Here is a 23,958-nt window from a genome sequence, read left to right as displayed (position 1 = left end):
GAAGCATTAAGATTGCCCTTCACTGGAGATAAGGGGCCTAGCCCAAACCCTGAAAAACAGGTGTGGCCAAAATACATTTGTCCATATAGTGTATATGATATCACTGTTTGATGCTCACCTTGAGTGTCTGATGTTATCACAGCTGTAGTTTTAGGGCATGAAACCCCATCAGAATAAGACACCACTGACAAAGAGTGTGTGCAAAATCATTGAGAGAAATGCACACTGAAAAGCTGTCAAGATGCAGACAAGCTGAGCAAATAAGCTCAACTGAAAAAGCACAGCATGACATGAGCAAGCTTTCTCAACAGGAGGAATGCTTGGTGAAGCCCGTCATTTGCCCTGGAAGTCATCCTTTCCAATGGGAGCTTCTTCAAATCCATCCTAATCACTACTTTGATTCTTGTGCCCATAGTTGTTTCACTTCTACGTCCTGTGTCATTTTATCCTGTAATGGGATCCACAATGCCCCTGGTTAATATATGGTCCTGTATTCAGATGTGGGCCTCCCTACATGTCTGTGGAATTCTTTGGCACTATTACACCTGGCCGAGGGCCAAAGGACTGCTGGGTGTCTAATGGGAATGGGCAGAAGGGTAAGTTTGATAAATGTGAGCAGAGATAACATTTTACAGACTTCACACCACAAGAAAAGACCTTGCCTTTGTCTTGGCTGTCATAGTTGCAGTTTATTGCTCCATGTTCTTAAAGTGATTAAAGATTTTAGTTAAACACATAATGACCATATCCTCCATGATGTAAAATCTATGGCTGTTTTTCATACCTCCTGTTTGACAAAATGTAACTAATGTTTATCCTGGAGTTTGTTGCATGTCTTCAATCAACTTTCACACTTTCTCCCATAGAATAATTTACATCAGTCTAGCTTCAAGGCTAGCCACTCCACTGAAACTGCTCTTCTTTCTGTCATAAATGCCCTCCAATGCCCTGCAAGGACTGCCTCCCAGAATGTAAGGCATTTCCACCAATGAATTCTTGTATAACTGTTATGCTGACGACACAAAACTGTCTCTATCTTTACCCCCATTTGATACCCAGGTTTCGTCATGCATCTCAGATTGTCTAGCTCCGTATTTCCCAACCCTGCTCCTGGAGGCACACTGTCCTGCATATCTTCTATGTATCCTTCCTGCTTGACTAAATCAGGTGTGCTCAGCTAATCAAAAGTGCCACTGATGAGTTCAGTCAGGTAGGTAGAGCAGGGATATATAGAAGATATGCAGGACGGTGTGACTTCAGGAGCAGGGTTGGGAAACGCTGGTCTAGCTGATGCCTCATTGTGGATGCCTAAATAAATGCCTCCTGTTTTGGTCAGACCAGCTAACACACTGGCTATCTTTCATCACAGACTGAAGACTACCCTCTACAGGCTACACTGCAACCCCCTACCCAATTGTGTGTGTGTGGTATGTGTAATATATACATTATATTTGGAATAATGTAGTCCTTAAATTGTGCATATTGTGTTGCACTTACATGCCAATCCAGGCACACATTTGTGGTCTCAGCACTGTTTAGCACTGATGCTTGGTCTTGTTAGTGGTCAGTGGTGTCCTGTTCATACAACTTTCCATGCCATTTTATTAGATGCATTGTGTAGGTTTCTCTGGATAAGACCTTCTGCAAAATAACAATACTGTAAATGTAATGAGTGCACAACGGTGTCTAAACTTCCACCTTCTACCTCAGCCTATATTTAGTGAATGTAATAGCTACCACCCACCTACATAACTGATTGAGACCTGCAGCAAAAGGTAATAGGTGATTCACTTTCATATCCAATTAATGATTCCAAATAAATGATTTAGACCTGCACTAGGATGAAGACAGGTTTGAAACTATTGTGACACTGTCTCAAAACTCACCTCTTGAGTCTTTGTTGAAAATGCAAATACTACCACTGTTACTACTAATAATATCATTATAAGAATAATATGATTCAGAATAAGATTAATAAGATTCATAGGTGGGCAAATAATAAACACTATAAATCTGAAAGTCATGGTTTACTTTTATTTTAACATGCAGAAATACAGTGTTCTTCCAATATGTAGAAATCCAATAAAAATAACTACTTGCTTTCATTTCAAGCCTTTATGTATATCAAGTATACTCACAAGAAATCAGGGTCAACCTAAATGGTGAAGCCTATCTGTGTATACAATAACAGCACTGACAGAGGTGGGCCTCCAGGGAAGGTATTGTCTTATTGCTAGAAATTTCACTCACAAACACTTGTAAAACATTGAAACAACTTTTCTGGTTCCCAGTGATGAAGGTGCTGAAGTGTCTAGTGTCAGCCAGTTTTGGTCTTTCAGTGTTTATCACATCTCACAGACATTCCTATCTTTTTCACATATAGCATAATTAATACAATCTCAAACACATTGGTAATGTGCACTGTACATCAATCACATAAAACACATTTATTCCTAATTGCTAACTCCATATACAAACACTCTCTGAATAGACAGATAAACACTGTCTTAAAAAAGAACAATGTATTTACAAGTACAGAATCTTGGGGTTTTTTTGGTTACACTTTAAGGGCACATTCAGAGTGTTGGAAAGCACTGAATACATATTTCACTACTTTGTAAGCATCATTAAAATTGTGAAACAATTAGTAAACAAACACTATGCAGGAGTTAAATAATACTATTTTGACTTTGATTGTTGGTATATCACTCAGGAAAAAAGTATACTTTTTTCAAATATCGATGGTTAAACCTAACATTCATTTAGAACAGCACGTCTGCACACAGCAGAGCTATATTTTAAAATCATTTCTGAAGTTCTTTTGACATTTCAGTTGAAATGTGTTTGCACAATCATGCTTTAATTTCAGTAAAGCTTTGTAAATATTTTAGTAGTCATAGGAAGGAAATATTTCCTTCTGTTCATTGGAAAGAAAATTCTCCCCATTAATAAACTGACCCAGGGCTAGACACTCTGAGTTGTAAATTTCCTTGGTTGTGTTGGCCTTTCTCAGAAATACTCATTTACTGCAGTGCCTGCTTGCTGTCTGTTTGCTAACCACTTCACGAACAATGTATACTGTCTTGGCCCTCAAAATAAAGAGTGACTACTTTTTTAGAAACTATAAACAACTCATGTGAATGGGTAAGAAATGTAAAAGGATTCTCAGTGTCAGGATAGTAGCTACCGATTCCTGGGTTGGCCACTAGATGGCCACATAAATTCCTGTGTTCTCTATGTCTCATTTAGTTAATGCCTTTTGCCTGGGTTGACTGGTTATCATTTACACCGGTGCTCTTTGTTATTTAAGCCCTGCCCTTTCTTCATGTCTTTGCTCAGTCTTGAGTTGTCATGCCTTGTATGTGTACTCTTGCCCAAGCCTGTTTTGTATTTTGTAAATCTCCAGTAAAGGTGACTTAATTTTCTTTGAACCAAACCACTTGTATCTTGAGTTCTCTCTGCAATTGGGTTCACTCTGCTTCTTGTCATACTCAGGGTTTATTTGGTAGTTCAGGTAAATAGATTTGGTTACAACTCTGTGCTACAGAAACCTGATCAAATTTGTTCAACCAGTCAATGAATCTATTTAAAGACCCAGATTTTGTGATTTAAGAGAGAATTTAACTAGTTTTAAAAGGAAATCTTCAATTTTTGCCGCTAGTGTCAGATTTTTTATCGAAACTGACAGTCTACAACCACAATACACTTAGAAATTAAGTAATCCATGCTTTTTAGGTATTTTGTCTCGATTAAACTTGCATTGCCTCACTTCAGTTAGTTTTTAAGTTAGGTAAATGACAAGTAAGTTTCACTTGGGAGAATGGTCTAGCATTGGAGTTAAAACTTAAGAAAAGATCAAATTCACATTTGAGAAACCCATAATTGACAATGTATTTTGGTGTTATCCTGACATTAGAAAACAGTTTATTCTGGCAAAAATAGCTTGCTCAGCAATGATAGAAGACAAATAGCTGTTTTTACAATGAATCATCATATCTACAGCATATCTACAGGTAAACTGAGACACAACCCTATAGTAACCTTTGAAAAATTAGAGATTTCTAAATAAGAACATATGTACAATGTTGAATAGTTCATTTCTTTACTAAGTGTAGTAACAACAACCCAAATTAACCAGTATATTTTTCTTTAAAACACCATACACCCTTAATAATTAATGTTCTCCATAAGTTATGTTTAATTCATTCTGCTTGATTGCACTTAAAGCAAATAGAAAACATTTGTGAATGCAATGAGAGCTCTTTTAGAGAGTTCTCTTAGAGAGACAAAATAACTCATTTTTGTTAAAATCGAAGCAAATAAGAGTGCTGAATCATATATTTTTTTAACTTGGCATATTTGTATAGATCATATCTAAAGGTTTTACTCAGCTCGTGGGCAATACAAAAACATTATATAAATGTTTTGTATCAAAACACTTATAAAAAACTAAATGTTAATAGAAATAATCTAGGTTCCACAGTAAGGCAGAGCAGTAACATTGGCAACAAATATGAAACCTAAAGAAGGATGAGTCTATTTCATTCATTGTGACCTTTAGCTTGAATTTAGATTGAAATTCTTCAGGCAAACTTTGGGAAATGGAATTTTAACAACTTATTCCAAGTACACCTCACATGTGTCTAACATTTGAAATGACAGCTCTTATATAATGGAATTCATGCCTGAAGCTACTGTGTCCATACATGTGATGAGCATGCTGTGATCGAGTGCTCATTCATTTTAATACCACAGAAAGTGCTCCAGAGAGTCATCACACCTGCAAATCAAAGCTAATTAATTGAAATCAATATCTGAAATTATTGCTACATAATTATGTTGCTGTAAGATAACAACACAGTTGTATCCTAACTGGAATGGTCTTCACAAAAAATGCAGGAGACTAGAAAGAAACATTGGGACAGGATTTGTGTGGAAATATTCCATTCAGTGACCAGTGATAAAGAGACCACATAACTTTCTGAAGACCACTGAGAAACACCCAACTACTTTTCCAAAGAGAATTAAATCCTAATAACTTTCTGAAGACCACTGAGAAACACCAAACTACTTTTCCAAAGAGAATTGAATCCTAATATTTATACATGCTACAGTCTCCGGCTTTCATGAGAAATGATTTCCTTTAAATAGGCAGCTGACTCTACAAACATACAAGCAATGTGGAATTAGTTTGATATTGAAAAATGTAATAAAATATGACTGCAATATTAAGCTTAATGTGTTCTTATGATGTTACTACTACTACTACTATGTGACTACATGAAGATGATGTTCTTTATGTAGTCACCCATAATAACCCTATAGAAGATACAGTTCGTTATCATTCATTAACATACACTAGCAGTTTACTGCTTCTGAGAAAAATCATAGGACTTGCCATGTCTTTTTGAGGCATTGCTAGGTCTATGGCCTTAAACTATCGTTTATAGGAAGCTTTAGACATTAATGAATGATAATGCAGGCTGTTACCATTAAAAATACAAATGAAACAATGACTTGACTCATGCAATGTTGATAAAGACATGTCTGCCGACATAACTCCAATGTAAAGTGTGATTTTACAGTTTTCGTTTCAAATTGAAAAGCTAAGGTCATGAATAAGAAGAGCGGATTACGTGCATGAATTCATAAAATAAGAGAATGTTTCCTCTTCAGATCTGGTCTTTCAGCACAAGAGTGCAAATGCTAGGGGCTAAAACAAATCGGGAACAATAAATCCCAGATTCCCGACACACTGTCATGGTTCAGCTGCAACAGTCATGCTTTGCATATTTATATATATATATATATATATATATATGTATATATTCAGCGCTTACACCAATACCTAAAGAGCATGACCCAATATGACTAGAATGTAAGGAAAGGGGCAGCCTATTGAAACAGCAGATTCATTGTTTCCTTCTTTTTTTATCTAGCACCTGAGAACTCACTTTAATTTAATTTGATAATGTAAGTTTACACTGTCGCAATAATTTCTGATTATTGAATGAATGAATGCATTTTTACAGAAGTTCTACGGTGATCCAAGTGATTTTTGAAACATCCTGACACTGCCTCCCACCTTCTCTTCTGTATGTATCTCTTTCACAGTAATATCTTCCTGTACATTTTGCAATTGAATATTACCAACTTCATATTAAAACACAAAAATTCTGTAGTCAGGATTATCATAAATGGAATGATTTTGGTCATTAAAAATTACAATAAAGTGTATGACAGGTAAGAGGGCACATTAAGAAAATAATACTTCAAAATGAAACAGAGTAGGTGGATGAAAACTGTCCAACAGGAAAGTGAGATAGGGATTAGACACTGGTCAGAACATCTAAAACATTGCAATATCATTTTAAAAGTGGTCAACTCTAACATGTAACAGAAAAATACTTCATTCCTCCTCAGATAATCTCGCCTCATGTCATTGCCTAGATTATGGTATCAAATGTCCACCAAATGGAAGAAGGTAATCCATCCAAGTTTCAGGAAAACATATTACATTCCATGGCTGGATTTGGGATACCTTATAATACCTAAATGTACAGAGAAATTTGGTCCCAAAACATTTAAAAGCGCAAACAAATATCCTTGTACCTATTTCGACACAATAAGTTCATCAATATATTCTGCTGTACCACAGTAACACTTATTACCATTAACAGAGGAGTCTTTCAATAGAACATATATATTCAACATATATACCTGTCTTTACAATCAATGCTTCCAGTAAGTAGACAAAAGTGAGGTCTACCACAAAACCAGGGGCAAAGACACCGTGGCAACTCTGTATTGCCTTTCTGTTTGTCCAGTCTTCCCCTCCATCATTTTCTCCCCACTCACATTTTGTGGTAAGGTAACAGAACAGCACAAAGACAGACATCAAAACAAACGTGGTCAGAAAAAATACTGCTCCATTTGTAGTCTTCGTGAGTGATTGTGAGGTGGCTGATTTATAGAAGCTGACCTTTCCAAGTCTGAGCCAAAGCTCTGTTGTCCCATAAAACTGGCATTACTTAAAGAGACAATGCCTACAACTCCTGTTTGAAATTAAGGAGCCAAAGCTATTTTCAAAGTCCTACATGTCTTCAGAGGGTGCCATCCAGAGTTCAGCAAATAAAATGAGACAAAAGAAGAAATTTGATGCAAAAGTCCAGGGTCAGAGGTGATTTTCTGGTTACTGGTTTCCCTTATGGCCATTAAGTCACTGGGTCTACACGGCTGCAAGCAAGGGTTAATAAAGGTCAAAGCAGTCAGTGTCATCTCTCCCCTCGTCCCCATGTCAGACTCCTTGTAGCCTCAAGGGCCACAGACACCCAATAACTCAGACAGCATCTCAGTCAGCTCTGAAGTGCTCCTGTTCTCTGCCCAGGCAAGGCTGGACCCTAATGGACCTCGGCTGGCACAGTGGCAGTAAGGCCCAGGTACTCAACGTTCTCAGCAGCTTGGAGGAAATGGCCGTTGGACTGGGGCTTCGCAACAGGGAAGAAGTCCTGCTGGTAGTCAGGGTTGTCCAGGCTGGTCTGCAGTCTGTACCTCTGCTGGTCATGACCACAGGGAGCAGTGGGCTGGTCTATGTTCAGGTACTGGAGGCCTTCTGGCACACCATTGAAAGAGTTAGTGTGTGTGGCCTCATTCTCGCCAAGCTCTCCAGTAGAAGAGAAGGGTTCAGGGCGGGGCTGGTCTGGCTCCTGATAGTTCGGATTCATCACATCTGACGCCGAGGTCCCATTCTGGTTTACATACTCTGTAACACACCAATATCAATGTCCAGAATTACCTATCAGTACAGTGAGCAGGACTCATGCTTGTTTGGTTACAGTAGCTAACACATGATATTTACACAAAAAAGTAAATTTGTAGTGAGTGATTCAGGTCATGATTTGATAATAAAATAATAATTAAGAATCGTTATACTAATAACATGTAATTACACAGTTGTTTTTGTGATATGCTTCTCTGCACCCATCCTCACCATCCAGAGAGCTGTCAGTCTTTTACAGATATTTCTGTTTTGTCTCTTGGCAGATGCTCTTATCCAAATGCCATACAAGATGATGCTACTTTTTCATTTTTGATGTCTAGAAGATGCTCTTATCCAGAGTGACTCCCAGAGTAAAGTATGAAGGGGATTCAGCTAAAGATTACACAAACAAGGAAACCATCATCCGCACATGAACAAGAACCGGTGTTTAGTGCTCAAGGCAGAGACCACAAATATGCCCCTGGCCCAACATGCACATGCATCACAGCATACACAACAGGAATATGCCAACATGTGCCCTGAAGTAACACTTCCAAATAAATTGGATGGGAAAACAAGCACATAGTTCATTATTGTAATTAATAACAGCGGTGTGGGATTTAGATGTAACAGCCTATGGCCTCCCTTGACAGACTCCCATAGATAGGCTCTCTTGTCTTTGTACAATTGTATCTTCTCACAACTTACATTTGTTCTTTGTGCAATTTATGTATTAAAATTACTGCATGTCCTTGGTGTGTCCATTTCATCTAACTTTCCAACACAAGATGTTTGTTGGAAAGTATGACATTCTGTGCAAAATGTGTACAGTGAAATACCCAAGAATACGGCCTGTTGCATACAGGCATGCCACTACACCACAGGGAGGCTAGATCCCAGCACATGACAAGCATCTAAAGATGTTTACCTAAGACACATGGCATTGTGTTACTGCATTACACTACGCCTGCATTACCGTTTCTGTCCAATAGGTGTCTCAGAAGTGTCACACTCTGATGCTGATATTTAAAGCAGAGGAAGAGAACCATACCCTTTAAGGACCATTTTATTAGCTACCTTTAGTAGCTACCTTAGGTAGAGAAATGAAAAACACAAATGTGAAAGTAAATCAACGCTGCAAAAGAGGAAGGATCATTTGAACCTTCTGGAACACAAGAGGAAGGCAGTGGCATTTTACCTGGAATGGGCTGGAAGCACCTCTCCAAAGACCCATCCGTGGGGTCTGTGATGTAACGCAGGATCAAACTGTTCTCTCTCATTGGGTGTCGATACTGTGTAAAACAAAAGACAATGTCAGCCAAAAGCAGGCTCTGATAACACAGATTCTATTATGTGGAGCTTACATTCATAGCTGTATGGCAAAACTCACCTACCCTGCCCCACCCCAAAAAACCCAAAACAAACACAACACACACACACACACACACACACACAGGTCCCATTTCTCACCCCATTCCTATTGTGGCAGGCTCCAATGCTGCTGTTCAGGCTCTGCAAACAGACAAGAGAGTCTGTGTCAAGATCAGCCGCAATGGACCCCACACACAGGACATTGGTCACTTCACTCAGACATTTTACCCACCACACAAGTATTAACAACTATGCTGGTACAAGCAGCATTTGTATTTAATTTTAAAAGGGACACTTTAAATATACTACCATAAATGCAATTTTCACAGATACCTTATGTTTTTAATGCAATAATACTTTTACAACCATATTTTTCATCCTAACAAAAGAGCATTTCATGAACAGGCAAAGTATAAAAGAGCTTTAGCTCTTTTTAAAAACAAAAAAGAAGGCAGTAAAAAGTTTGAAAAGCACTTTCTAGTGCCAGCATGCCCAAGACCTTAAGAGGATGAAACAAAAGAGGACCAGGGAAATTACATAAGCAGAGGTCTTGTCTAGGTCAAGTCTCCAGTAGGAATGGTGTAGCACAGGTCTGTAAAGGTAATCACACTTTGAAAGGTTTTGAAATGCTACTTTTACTGTCTTAGCCAGGAGATGATGGGGCAAGTCTGTGGAGTTATTTCGAACATCAAAATGCCATGAGAAAGATGGAAATGAATTAACTGGCACTTGAGCTGAGAAGCACACTTGTGTGCGTGGAGGGGGGCTTCTGGTAGCTAAATTGTAGACACAGAAATTAGAAGAGGGCATCACACCCACAGTCTTGTCACTCATCTCTATCGAGTCTGTGCCAGGTCCTTCTTTCCCCCTCCTTCGAGGTTTTCCCCTCTTCTTCGTTGGCAACATGTAGACACACACTCACAACCACACACACTTACATACACACACACACACACACACACACACACACGCACACACACATACACATACACATACACATACACTCACACACACACACACACACACACGTTCGTGGACTGCTGTAATATGCATTGAGGAAGCAGCCTCGAAACAGGACACAGCCAAAACAAACCCCCACCAAAGGACTACCTCCTGCCCTCTTTCCCAAAGTACAGACAACAGGCTGGCTTTGTTGCAGGATCCACAGCAGTGACCATGTGTTGAGACAGACCTCTCACTCCAGGCGTGGCGCCACGGGGGTGCTTAGGGGTGCACTGCACCCCCAGACAGGCCTCAGTGCACCCCCAGTTGTCTCCTTATATCCTGAGATCTACATAGTATTTATGACTTCTTGTGCACCCCCGTGGGTTGCAATTGAACCCTCTGTATTTTCTCCTGGCGCTGAGCCTGTCTCACTCACACATGGTCAGCAGGTGAAGATACAGGGTATACTGAGAGACACAGTATCACATGACACGGAATGGTCCTTGACAAGGGGACAGGAACGTCTCTGAACACTTCCATTAAGGCCTGGCAATACATACATGACCTGTTATTTTTACTTGAATTGAAACCTGAGGATCCCTGCACTTCTGCTGTAATGCTGGTCACCTTCTCCTTTTGTCCCTCTGCCCTACACAAGTGTACTCTGTGGTGAGTCCGGTCATTTAATGAGACTAGTAATTTAATGTACTGTTTGAGCACCACACAAACTACACACTAATGAGTATGTGAGAGTCTGAGGGTCTTATTTATTAAATATCAAAGTAATACATTTTGCCTGATGCTAACACCTTAGACCTCATGTGCAGACAAACTGAGTCACCTCATATGCAGCATTTGAGGTCTTCATATTTGCCCCAGTAGCTTTTGGCTGCAAAGTATAGACCACAGAACAACTTTTGGCAGCGCTACATGATTAGAATCTCAGGATGGTTGATCTTAGAGGCATAGGTGCATGGTGAAAATGTACAACATTGACTGACTCTCAGGTTACAGTTATGGCGCACAAATTCAGCAGGTGGTTACACAATAAATGCCCTCTCTTCATGTGTTCCATCAGCTAATACAACTGCTTTTGCACTGTGAGGTCGCAGGCACAGTTACCGTGGAGCCGAATAGCTGTGTGCGGGAGGCGCTGGGACTGTTGAAGAACCCATTGTAGGGCACCAGGTACTCATCCGCATCCACCACATCCTCCATGTCTTCGTCGCTGATCAGTGTGCGGTAGAACTTGGAGTCACTCGGGCTAGGGAGGTGCATGCGTTCGTCACCCTGTAGGTGCAAAAACTGCTAATCAGCAGAGGCGCTTTGGTCTGTAATGACTAACCCACGTACTGCTTTCTATACAATTTGTCTGAATTGGATGTATTACACTGACCACAAGTGGAGTATGAGGAGCATTTTGAGTTCTATCTGCTGACACTGGCATCAGTGTCAGAGTCAGTGCTGAGTAGCTTAGTATAGTATATCAAATGGGACCTGTCCTCTGAGACAGTACCAAGCATGCAGGGCCTGAGGAATCGAAATAGTGTCAGCTACCTGAATTACCAGGTAGCGTGAAGGATCCCGTGCCATCTTAGAAAATTCACCGATGAGTTCCCTGAAGCGTGGTCTGCTGTCTGCATCAATCATCCAGCCTAGGGGATAGTCAATCAGGAACGAAGAGATAATCACACTTCCACTTGAGGAGCTGCTGGGAGTTATGACTCAGATTCAGGTACTTGTAATCTAGCACACAACACATGACTGACCCATATTCTGTGGCTGAAATTGCATCCCTCCAGTGGACAGACTCAAATAACCTGGCTCAATGTTACAAGAAAACACAGCAAGGAGTGATGGCAGACTCACACTTGACCATGATCATGTAAACGTCTATGGTACAGATGGGCGGCTGAGGCAGGCGCTCCCCTTTCTCCAGGATCCCCGCAATCTCGCTGGCTGGGATGCCATCATAGGGCTTGGACCCAAAGGTCATCAGCTCCCAAACTGTCACACCTGCAAGAAGGAAAAGGGATTTGGTAGTGAGTGTCAGTCAAAGGGATTTCCTGCTGTTTCCGAGCCTGTTCTTGACAGCTATGTGAGACACATGGAGATCATGGAAGCCCTCGAGATTCCTCAGATGTCAAACTGTCCTTTTGATGACAGGGGGTATGGGAGAACTGAGGGGCAATTACTGAATGCTGGTGAATATACGCGATGCCATTCACTGAGGGTGTGAGTCACAGTGTGTCATCATATCTTACTTGTGTAACAAACCCCATGTCAATACTGTTGGGTTCCAAATGACAAAACCGTAAAAGCCAGTGTGATCCTCGTTCTAGCATCAAATCAAGTATGAGATGGTTGGTTCTAATGCATTCCACATATTATCAGGTCAGGTGGTATAGGCCCCATCCACTCAACACTTTCTCAGTTGTTTGTGAGATGTATGCAACCAACAGAGACACAGAGTAGAAAACCTACACATTAGTGCACAGCAGGTGGTGGGAACTCACACATTTAGAATTACTCATTGGGACTGTGTTATCTGAAGGTATGGTTTGAGACACTGTCATTAGAGCAATTACTGAAAACCATCCCTGGGTATCATTAACTTTACATATGGTACTAGTGAAAGTTTGCCTGATAGAGGGCTGCTTTCTCAAATGAAACCTAAAATGCCAATGGGTATTTTATTAGCATATTGGTCAAAGTTTTTATTTAATTTATCCATCAATGTTCATCTGATTCAGGGAATCCTAAATCCAGGCAAGCCTATGCATAACGGTTTGGCCACATATATTATAATGAAGGCTCCCAGGTGCTTGTCAGAGCTGGATGCGGTGACTTGTTTGGAAGGATAAAAAGGGAAAGGGGGCTGGTGTATGGGGCCAGGCTCTGCTACTCTTGTTACTGTTTGGCTGAGGGTTTACTATGCAGAGCTGGTGGGGAAAGGAGACCTAGCTGACTGGAGTGTGTGGGTGTTTTTGAGCTCCTCAGAGAACAAGAGAAGGAGGGCTTCAGTCACAAACTGTAAATCTGTGCGCTTGCTCCTTGGGCCTCCGCACATTCAGATAAGAGCCAAACAGACAGTCCTTGATCAAGCACTGATCAAGTATTCATTTTAGCCCATTGCTTCATTTTGGGGGATTTGGATTTTAGTGTTCAAATATCTCAGCTTCAAATATCTCAGCTTTTAAGATCTGCTTTCTCACCATAAATCCTAATAAAAACCCGTTAATGTAGAAAAAGTTTTATGCTGATGCATGATCTGTTGCTAACATAACATATTGGCAACATAGAAAAAGAAAAAAAAAACAATTCATGGACCCCGAGAGAGTCTGTCTGACCCACAAAATGGTTTACTGAAACTGTGGGTGAGAGGTTGCAGCAATGTTACAATCAGCTGGAGGACTCTCAATGACCTACCATAGCTCCACACATCACTCTGGTGAGTGTATGTCCGATGCAGAATGGACTCCAGGGCCATCCACTTGATTGGAACCTGGGGAAAGAAGGCTCATGCTAGTCAGTCCTCAGTGAGCTTCATGCTTGTAAAGAATCTCAGACAAGGTCCACTTGTGGGAAGGTGGCATCGGGAGTCTGTTTACAATGCATTTTATATTAAATTGGTTGAGTTGCCTCCAGGATGGAGAATGAAATCATATGAACACAAAATCACACACTTTTCTTGATTTTCTGTTGCTATTCAGCAGGATACCAGGCTAAATATGTTTCCTGGACAGCTATGTTGTTCCTGAGTTAAGAATGAAATAATACTAATTAACAATAGACCTTCTGTTACAAAGGATATTTACTTTCTTAATACCTTTCAAGAAAGGGTATTAATTCTAACCCCTGGGGAGTCTGCTGTCAGCACTGGGTTTAAGAAAGATAATTTGCTCATGTTATTCTGCTGGGGCAGCTTTTGTGTGAGAATGGTTTGGCTAACCTTCCCTCCTTCAGCATGGTATTCCTTCTCATCTGCACTGAGGAGCTTGGCCAGGCCAAAGTCAGTGATTTTTACATGCTGAGGGGTCTTCACCAGCACGTTCCTGGCTGCCAGGTCACGGTGAACCAAGTGTCGCTCCTCCAGGTAGTTCATTCCCTAGGGACAGGATACGACTTCAAATTTCACCCAATGCACACTTCCTGCATAAACTCACACAATGGTCCACCTTACTGACTAATGACTGCATGCCTGACTTATAGAACAAGAGTTCCTAATGTGATTGTGGTTATAAATTAACAGACGCCTATAGAAAAGAATGACATGAACAGACAGGCATCTTGAAAGAGATTTGCATTATGCTTAAAATGTGTCTGTTGCAATTTCCTTGGTCAATTAAGCACATATGGCATACACATTAACCAATCCGGCCTAATTAGACCAACAGCAAAGGTCAAACAGTGATAAGGATTGACAGAGAATCCATAACAAACTAATCAGCACTATTGTTTGAGCAGCTTGGTTTGGAACAACATCCATATTTGTACATTTAATTAAAATTCTGCATTACTTCATGCTGTACATAAGTAATAAACACTCCTTATAGTTTTTATTGGCATCCAAGCCATACAATATTCAAAAGGAATGTGAGTGTGACACCATAACCCTGTGTGTGACATTGCTCCAAATGAACAATAATATGATAAAAATGTGAAAGGTTACTTTTACGTAAGCCTTCTCTGAAGCAAAATGTCATCTTGAAATTCCTGGGTCTGGTCAATGTTACTTACTAAACAGTTCATGGATCACTATACTGTATTGGTGATCATGTTTTTATGTATTACATTGTTTATGTATGTAAGGTTTAGTGGGAAAACTAAACCACCTTCTGTGATAGGTGTGAAACCGCTACACTTACTGACAATATACAAATTAATGTCCTATACATAATAATGATTCTACAAAATACACAAGATGGAAAATGCAATTCCTTCTCTAGTGATTCATGAAAGAGAACAAACAGCACAATACTTTTTATATTCAATTCCCCACAGGACTTAATTAATTTTTCCCCTTCCTAAACCCAATCATGCTGTGAATGCTTATTAATGTAACTGACAAATAATTTGGATTCTTTTGAACATAAACATGAACCTTTGCTGATTTGAATTTCCTGTCAATAAGCATGTGTCTCTACTACTTGCAAAACAATAGAAAGTCTATGTGGTATCAAGATGAACCCCGATCTGAGCCTATGGCTGGAGGATGAATTTCAGAGAAGGCATCTGTTTAAAAAAAATCAGATCTAGAGCAAGGGGATAAAGCAGCTCATATTGTTTGACTTTCAGCGAGTTGTATAATCAGGCTTTAATCCTTTTGAAGCTCATATCATTCTTGTCTGCAGAGAACAGCCAGAGGCAAGGTTCACACAAATGACTGTAAAAGTGTGATGCACTGCAAAAAGGGAGCCCGTATACCACTGGAAGGAGGAAAGAGTGGATAGTCGGACAGTCTGTCCTTGGGATACAAGAGTGAGCCCCTTTTTACGTATCCATGAGGAAATGGTCAGACACATGCTGGAAGGTCTCTTTGTTGTGGATTTTGACAAATTGATACTGATGTGAAAACAGAAAGGTCTGCAATGCACAGGGAAACTGGAGCCACGTGTGCTACTACAGAAAGAACACACTGAACTTAACAGGAATTTGCATGATTTTAAAGTTCCATCCCAGGATGACTGTGGACACAGATGTAGATTGCTCTGTTCACAAGAGTAATCCTCACCTTGGCAATCTGCACGCACCAATTTAGCAGGTACTGTGAGCCAATATTGTCTTTGTTCTCCTTGATGTAGTCCAGCAGACAGCCAAATGGCATGAGCTGGGTGATGAGCTGGACAGTGGAGGTCAGACAGATGCCCAGGAGACGACACACATGGGGGTTGTCCACACTGGCCATCACATAGGCCTCCTGCAAGAGGGGGGTAAAGTGGGGGGGGGTCAGAGGGTAGGAGGACATGTGAAAACATAAAGCTCAATGGAGCTTTCAATCTACAGCAAGAATGACAAACACTTCCATCTGTAATCACAAGGTATCAGTAGGTTTAGGAGGCAGAATGGTTGGAAACTAGGAGTGTGTTCACATGGCTAACAGCAGGGGTCTAAGGAATAGAGATACAATCAAAGTTCTCCCCTGAATAAATCAAAGAAAGACATGTCCTCTTCCAAAGAAATGATTTCCTCCCTAACATCTTTTAACAAAACAGAATGGCAAAATGCAACTCTTTACAATATTATGAGTTTAAGTTACAAAAACATGGTGGCCTATGATAATTCAGCCTATACATTACATGTCAGACATTGATACGGGCCTGCCTCTCCTTTACCAGAGCCAGAGTACAAAGCACAATTTTTTGTTCTAATGAGCAGTATAAACAAACATGTCTCAATAAGGAGAAAGTTTCCACCTGTGCTGGACAACCTTTTTGCTATATTACAAGAAAACTCAAAACACTCAAAACTCTATTCTGTACAGTAATGCTTATGAATAAATTTCTGTAATTTCTGTTGTGTACAGACACACATCTGTTTGCCAAATGATTCTGACTTGAGGTTATTGTGTTTCATCCTGTAGTATAGCAGAGCCTGGTTGCTACTGGTGTCATTAAACTCAAACATGGAAACACCAGCACAAAGTCAGGGACCACAACAGTGTTTCATTTGATAAAGAGTGTTCCACAAAAAATACAGTCAATCATTCAATCAAGTCATTCATAAAGGTCATTAACCTCTATTGCTTTTCCAAAGGACACCAAACAATGACTTCCCAAAGCACATGGAAGATGTGTGCTATCAAAAGCTTAAACAAACACAACACCAAAGAATGAAATTTGATATACTTTCATATAGAGGAGTTATTGTGAATAGAATAATTGTAACACTTTCAGGCATTTTATTGATTGATGATTTGATTGAAAATTATAATTATTATTGCGGACAAAGTCTTTGGGGAGGAAAATGAAAATCCTAAGGAACTATAAAAAGGCAGATCAATACAAAAGGTATTGAAGATGATAGGACAAACAGCCATGGATGTTCACAAATGCACTGAGGGAGAACTGCATGGATACTGTAATGAAGCCACATTTTTGTAGCAGTTTTATACCATTTTGTATAGAGAAGTCTGTTAATTTCTTAATACATATAATGCTGATTTGAATGCAAATGCAACACAGATGTCCTCTGAAAGACAAGAATAAAGGAAAATAATGTGCAATTGTCCTGGAGGGATGTGTCGATTTGGGGTAAAAAAATATCAGTGTCAGAGGATTGTTCAGACTCAGTAAGTGGTGCAGGCTAGAACAGGAAGCCGGAGAACTAGAAGCTTTTAACCTTGAATCAATCAGACTTCCCTCATTGGAAAAAAGAACATTCTTCAACTGTGTGCACAGGTGCAGACAGTCACGGTCACAGCCGCATATTTTAATAATTTATATCTTCAACTAGGAATGATTACATTCCTTGGGGTAAAAAGCTTTCATTTCAACACAATAAAGTGCAACCAGTGTACAATCAATGTACAGTTAATTTGTCATTGTAGATGAACTACAGCTTTATACGATGACAGACTCACATCCAAAATCTCCTTGTTGGCTTTAGGGGATGTGGCCTCTCTCAAGACCTTAATAGCAACAGGGATCTTCACATCCTCCCCCTCTGGAACCCACAAGCCCTGTAGGAGAACACACCCCTTATTAAATGTGTATGGTAATTATTTATGGCTCAGCCATACTTTCTTACAGAAACATCAGTGAAAGCTGATAGCACAAATCTGCTGACTTAAAAGCTCTTACTCAACCTTTGCTTGAATAGATTGTATTCTACAGAAAATGAACGTAAATGTTCACTCATATGAATGGACAGTTTCTAGAGATAGATGAATGCTCTCTAATTTGAGCTCTAACTTGAGCAGTTCATACCACAGGAAGATGCCGGCCTACATGAAAGTGCTTACCTTGTACACAGTGCCAAAGGCCCCTGAGCCTAGCACCTTGATCTTTTTGAATTCAGTCTCCTTCAGTATCCGGAGCAGTGCCTGGTTGGGTGCCTCTCCACTGGGAGTGAGGGGTTCGACCAGCTGTAAGGGCCCAGACAACATTGTGTAGCAGAATATAGTATTATGATGTTGCAGAGGCTAATTAACCCATCATAACTTAGCTTACCAACCTAAGAAGTCTAGTCAATTCACCATCCCTATTCAGCTAAAACCCTGTGATTATGTACAATGCTGTAGGTATTCCTCTGAGGCCAATCCAAAGAAATGATCAGAATTTGGTGAGAATCGGCTCTACCTCCACAGACAGTTCTTTGTCATTGATTAAAGATGTCCTGATGTCACAGCATTGTAGTCATCCCCGTGCGTGTCTCACCTCTCTCTCCTGCAGCAGCCTTCGCAGAGTTCTCTTCCTCCTAATGTGACGTCTCCTCAGAAGTACAAAGATGGCGAGGGAGATGATGACGAAGGCCAGCATCCCACCCACGATGCCCGCCGCAATTGAAGGCAGATGAGAGCTGCCATATGCCCACACGAGAAACTCAATGAGTCAACTCATTAATTAAATTGTGCATTACATTTACACATACTTAAAATAATTCTCAAATGTAATATATATATATATATATATATATATATATATATATATATATATACACTCACTAAAAACTTAGTGTGCTCTTTTTATTTCAAGCTTTAATGAGGAAATGGTCAAGAATATGGTGTCCCAGACTGGATGGTATAAAGTAATGGTGATTCATGGTCACATAAGGGATCCACAGCAATGATTGGTAGCAGTGCTGAAGTTCGCTGACTTCTTTATACAACAGTATGATCATATTATGTGACTGCTGATACACATTTCAGATTTACCCTTTAGCATTGCAGCCTGCCAGTCCAGGTCCAGTACATCTAAATAGAAGGAGAGAACAATAATCAATAAACAACAATCCGACAGTGACAAGAGGTCATCAAATAATGGCCATTTACTCCCAAGGAAATTCCCCTGCAATTATGTACACGTTTCATCTGCACAGACTCATGCATGTGGGTGAGTCTCCAGCATATTTCCCCTCTGTGTAAAAGGAGCTCACCCTTGCGTGCAGTTTCCGTGGCACTGCTGGCACACCCTCTCCCTGTCAGCATACTTCCAAATGACCGTATCACTCTCCCCAGGCACGCCATGTGGGCACTTGTGGACACAGTGTGGGCCATCTTTGAAGAAGGCACACTCCGTGCATTTATCAGGGCCCTAGGGTCAGAGAGGACAGGGGTCAGATCTCCACATCATCACAACCTCTCCTCCTAGCTTGTGGTAGAACTACAGAAGAACAGTTACAACTGTTCTTCTGTAGTTCTACCACAAGCTGGGAGGAGAGGTTGTGATGATAAGGAGATATGGAGCATTACATCCGTTGTACACCAATCTATAAATTTGCAATGATTATACAGATAAATGAACGCATCAAAATAAGGAATTGGAATCAATCATCCATGAATGTAAATTAACAACAAACAATTTTCCTTCTCCTGGTGTGAGGCAGTGATCACTTTCTGAACTCAAACTAGCCATAGGATACTGATGCTAATGTGAGGGACACATACTAGCCCAGTGCAGGTCTTAGTTCCGTTCTGAGGCTTGCACTCTGGGTCACATTCCAGACATGTGCTGTTCACCACATACTCTCTTGGCTCCCTGTGAAAATGAACAAACAACAGACAAACATGAAATGTCTGACACCACAACATCTTTTCTGCATTCTTTCAATGATGCCAGCTCTGTGGCTTTCATTCAACTTCACAACACAAAGCAAAATTTACCCTGCAAAAATATCAAGTTACTTACTATCATCAGCAATGACAACAGTGTTTTAATTCACATAAACCCACAGAGTAAGATTAGGGGTGGGTTCAGCCCTACCTCATCTCCTGCGCCACCCCATCAGTACAATGCAGCACACTTTTGAAAAGGGCTATCACAGCCTCATTTTGCCACAGTTCTGGGACATATTGTCAGACATGACATGATGGGAGAGAGACAAAGCTGCTTCCTGTTACCTTGAGCCATGTCATCAGTCCTTAACTATAGACTCTTCACGTAAAGATTGAGTTATATTATGTGGAATATGTGACCCAAGGTTCTAGCCAGGGTAAGACATATATAGATCTATATAGTCCTACCAGATTCTGCTTTCTTAAAACAGTGATATCGCAACAGAGCTGTTGAACAGAATAATAGCATTATCTAGGATAATACATCTGTCAACCACCTGATACTAAATATTATCAAAAGTGTGTCTGTGTTCTTACAATAATTTTGCTCACATTAATCAATGTTTTAAGTAGTAAATATAGCATAATATTTATTTACGGTGTATGAGTGTCATCTGTTTCTTCTAGTCAACTGTGCTACACTGATCAAAATGAAGTGAAGTAAATGACACTGATATGACATCATTCTTACATGCTAATTCAGGAAACATTATAACAATTTATGGCCTGAAAATTATACTATATCCAATGCCATTACATACCACTTAATGGTGCCCTGCCTCTAAGTCAGTCTCCGATGGACTGACAGTTTGAACCAATTATATGTCACAATACCTCCATACACCAACTGAACTGAACTATCAAAATTACACATATAAACATTACATACATAGAAAGAGACCTGTTGCTATTTACAAGAAACAAATATTATTTTTGTGTTTTAATGGTAAGGTACACCATCTGAACTGGACTGTACTGAATAACCTCTCATGTGGGTTCTGTATTTGGGGATTGCCCCCTCCCATCTCCACAACCTTAGTTAACTTAAAAAAAAAGAAAAATGCTTGAGAGTAACACCATTACAAGCTAACATCATTATACACTTATATTCATTTCCAAATTTGGCTTTGAAATGTTTCGTAGGCCTACTATTGTTGATACCGTCACCTACATAAGCCGTTTTTTAATCAATGGCATTGTGTGAAACGTTAGCTAGCCTACTAGTATGAAAGTATGAAATAGTCTTCATCATGGCCAGAGTACGCATATTTAACATGTTTCATACAATGCCATTGGAATTTACGCATGTTGGCAGCATCTGTAAGATGGCATAACGATCATTGCTTTGTCTTACCGAATGGTATGCTGCCAGTTCACATACATGCCACCTGCTGCTGCCAACATGCGTAAATTCCAATTGCTGCTGTCAGTGGAAGTGCTGATGATGCAAGAGGCTGTGCTCGTGCCCTCTCTCCCAACTCTCACACACAGCGGACACTAAATAACAATTCTAAACTGAATTAAGAATGCACTCATCTCGGAGGAGAAGTTCTCAAACACTGATTTTTTTATCCAGTTGTATTTAGCTTCAAATTTTACTTTTAGCTCAAAAAAAATTACCGAGGTCCGGGCCTTGGTGACCTCATAGCCAGTTACAGGCATGCTTGTACTGCTGTACCGCTGTACAGAGAAGAGGCAGCGAGTTGTTTAATATCAGTGGCTACACATGGAGGTTTAGTCAGCAGACAGTGTTTGACTCTGTGCTTCTAGGGTTTAACGTGACCTTCCCTCTGACTGTTGTCAAAACTTAGAGTTCATAGTTTAACTCTATAAACTCAGAGACAAGAGTCGGCTGGTTCAGATAAGGGCCAGCTGTTTCTGGTGAACTGGCTTCCTATTAAATATAATTCCAATGATTTAATATCTCCAAACCTATTTCCCTTGAGGAAGGCACTGCTGAGTCCATTTGTATGGTGGCCCTAAACTATAATCTGTGTTTTACAAATTTTCTTTCCAAACAAAACACAAAAAGTATGAAATGTCTCCTGACGAAACACCTCCACATGAACATGGTGCTTACAGTTTTTTTATTGTATGGATAACTTCTTTAGAATGTAAGATCTTCTTTTCTTATTTTTAATCTGAAATATCTTCTCTTGAAAAACAACTGTGAGTAATAAGTGAACTCAGACAGACTTTTCACAGACATACAGTAAGTGGTTTGTCTAATGATGGAAAAAAACACTTAAGAAAAACAGGACATTTGTTCTGCCCAGAGCTGTGCTGAGGCTGAGTCCTTACTCACCCATTCAAAAGGTTGCAGGCCCTCACACAGCGCCCCCTGCGGGCAAAGTGCCGACAAGTGAAACACATGGTGGGTCCGGGACCCCAGCAGCCCTGCTCCGTGCACATCTCATCACACGTGTTGTTCTGCAGAGCTGAGCAGAGAGGGAGAACAACTGGGGTTTATGGACTGTTCATCTTTAATACGATTTAGTAGTCTCAGGTTAAACAAACAGCCGTATTCAATTTTCACTGGAGAAGCACTATATATTTGAACTGGCTAGGTCGTTCACTCCAATCTAAATATCTAGAATGAATTCATCTTCAACTGATAGAGGAGGAAAAAATACAGTGTGCGGACTCAGGAGAATGGGATCACAGTCATTGAATTTTTTGAGGGTTTTTACAAGTGGTCAAGAGGTAAATAATATATCAACACATCCACATTAAATTACACTAAATAGAAAGTTATTTGTAGAGAAATCAGTTGTTCACTGTAAACCAGTTTCGGAAAGTTAGCTAACTAGCTTGGGGTTAGAAATAAGCAATATCTATTTTGCTAGTTAAATATGACTTTTTTAACTTCAGTTTTACTTGCAAAAATTGTAACTTAAGATGCATGTAAATTGCTTCATGTAACATCAGCCAAACAGCCTGTTTCTTTTGGTTCAATTTCAGTATTACACATATTGAAAACACATCAATTTATGCCACAGTACTCTTGCTCCACTTTTTTATTTTAAGCAACTCACTGCGGTAAAGGCTAATTGCACATGTTACCTCAGGACACTTCTATGCTTACCACATGTGATGGGGCCTGCGTTACCCTCCACCTTGGACTGCTGCTTGACAGACTTGAACAGTGTCTTCCAGTGTTCCTTATTGGTGTAGCACAGCTGGCGGTTGTTCTTTATGACCACGTCACCATCACTTATCTCTCTCAGCGAACGCAGGCCCAAGTGGGTGATGGGAAGGTTCAATGCGGCAAAGCTGGCTGTGCCTCTGGGAGTGAACAGTCAGAAGTGAAAGAGTACTTTTCAGTCAAGACATGTACCCTCCCTGCAAACATACGCAACAATATTTACGCAAAGATATTATTGCAATGTTACAATATCACTTTGACATTGTAATTATGTTCCTTTCCCTTAATTGTGACTTCTAATTACATTTAGTGCCTTGCAATGTCTGAGAAACTGGAGCAAGTTCCTGTCTTCTGAGTCATTTGGATTCAAACATGGCTGTCTGCTAATGCACTGTACTACATGCAATGTACTGCAACTGCAATGTACTGCAACAGCCAATCAGCCTGGCACTGCAATAAACAGTAATCCTATTGATGAGCAGATGCAAGATCTAGTCTGAACATACATATGAAACATTTTACAGAACACCCTTGCTGGTAATGGGACACAATGGTACCTGTTCAAAATAATGCATTTGAGCTTGTCTTGGTAGCATATTAAAAAGGGGGAATTCCTTTAGCCTCTCACGTAAACACATGTAGCTTACTGCTGTTTGGTCCTTCCACGGATGATTTCCAAATTTTCAAAGGGGCTGAGTGAGGTTAGTTGTGATGGCCAGGCCTGAATCAGAAGGAAGCCTTTAAACAAGAGAATGACAGCACCGTGAGCAATTTTACATGACTTCATGATTATATGACTTCAAATCAAAACCTGGCTGTAATTTGATGACCAAGACAGCTTTGCCTGTTGTCTTACCAGAAATTTCTTTCACTGTCTTGAATATGTCCAGCTTTGTAGGATCCAGACTGCGTGTTTTGGTAAAGGGATCACTGAAAAAATATTACAAAATCAGTAAGTCAAGC

The 23,958-nt window shown here is 40.1% G+C and overlaps 1 protein-coding gene across 2 annotated transcripts in view; it reads right to left on the bottom strand.

The window, feature by feature from the left end:
- Positions 1-6,251: 6,251 nt before the first annotated feature.
- LOC118795159 (epidermal growth factor receptor-like) overlaps positions 6,252-23,958 on the bottom strand; it is a 78,742-nt gene continuing 61,035 nt past the window's right edge. The window contains exons 10-28 of one of the 2 annotated variants that reach the window (XM_036553544.1): positions 23,852-23,925; positions 23,643-23,733; positions 22,936-23,135; positions 22,156-22,288; positions 19,683-19,773; positions 19,172-19,329; positions 18,951-18,989; positions 18,454-18,595; positions 18,039-18,161; positions 17,658-17,756; positions 15,810-15,995; positions 14,028-14,183; positions 13,505-13,580; positions 11,945-12,091; positions 11,633-11,730; positions 11,198-11,365; positions 9,230-9,271; positions 8,958-9,051; positions 6,252-7,762 (exon numbers count right to left, since the gene is read on the bottom strand). In XM_036553544.1, the coding sequence (XP_036409437.1) occupies positions 7,401-7,762; positions 8,958-9,051; positions 9,230-9,271; positions 11,198-11,365; positions 11,633-11,730; positions 11,945-12,091; positions 13,505-13,580; positions 14,028-14,183; positions 15,810-15,995; positions 17,658-17,756; positions 18,039-18,161; positions 18,454-18,595; positions 18,951-18,989; positions 19,172-19,329; positions 19,683-19,773; positions 22,156-22,288; positions 22,936-23,135; positions 23,643-23,733; positions 23,852-23,925 (2,479 nt within the window). In that variant the 3' untranslated portion in view covers positions 6,252-7,400. The remainder of the gene's footprint in view (positions 7,763-8,957; positions 9,052-9,229; positions 9,272-11,197; positions 11,366-11,632; positions 11,731-11,944; positions 12,092-13,504; positions 13,581-14,027; positions 14,184-15,809; positions 15,996-17,657; positions 17,757-18,038; positions 18,162-18,453; positions 18,596-18,950; positions 18,990-19,171; positions 19,330-19,682; positions 19,774-22,155; positions 22,289-22,935; positions 23,136-23,642; positions 23,734-23,851; positions 23,926-23,958) is intronic. The other variant, XM_036553553.1, reaches the window with a different exon arrangement.

The sequence above is a fragment of the Megalops cyprinoides genome, chromosome 2 (assembly GCF_013368585.1).
Source record: "Megalops cyprinoides isolate fMegCyp1 chromosome 2, fMegCyp1.pri, whole genome shotgun sequence".
Taxonomy (NCBI): domain Eukaryota; kingdom Metazoa; phylum Chordata; class Actinopteri; order Elopiformes; family Megalopidae; genus Megalops; species Megalops cyprinoides.
This window is presented reverse-complemented; position numbering and strand designations above follow the sequence as displayed.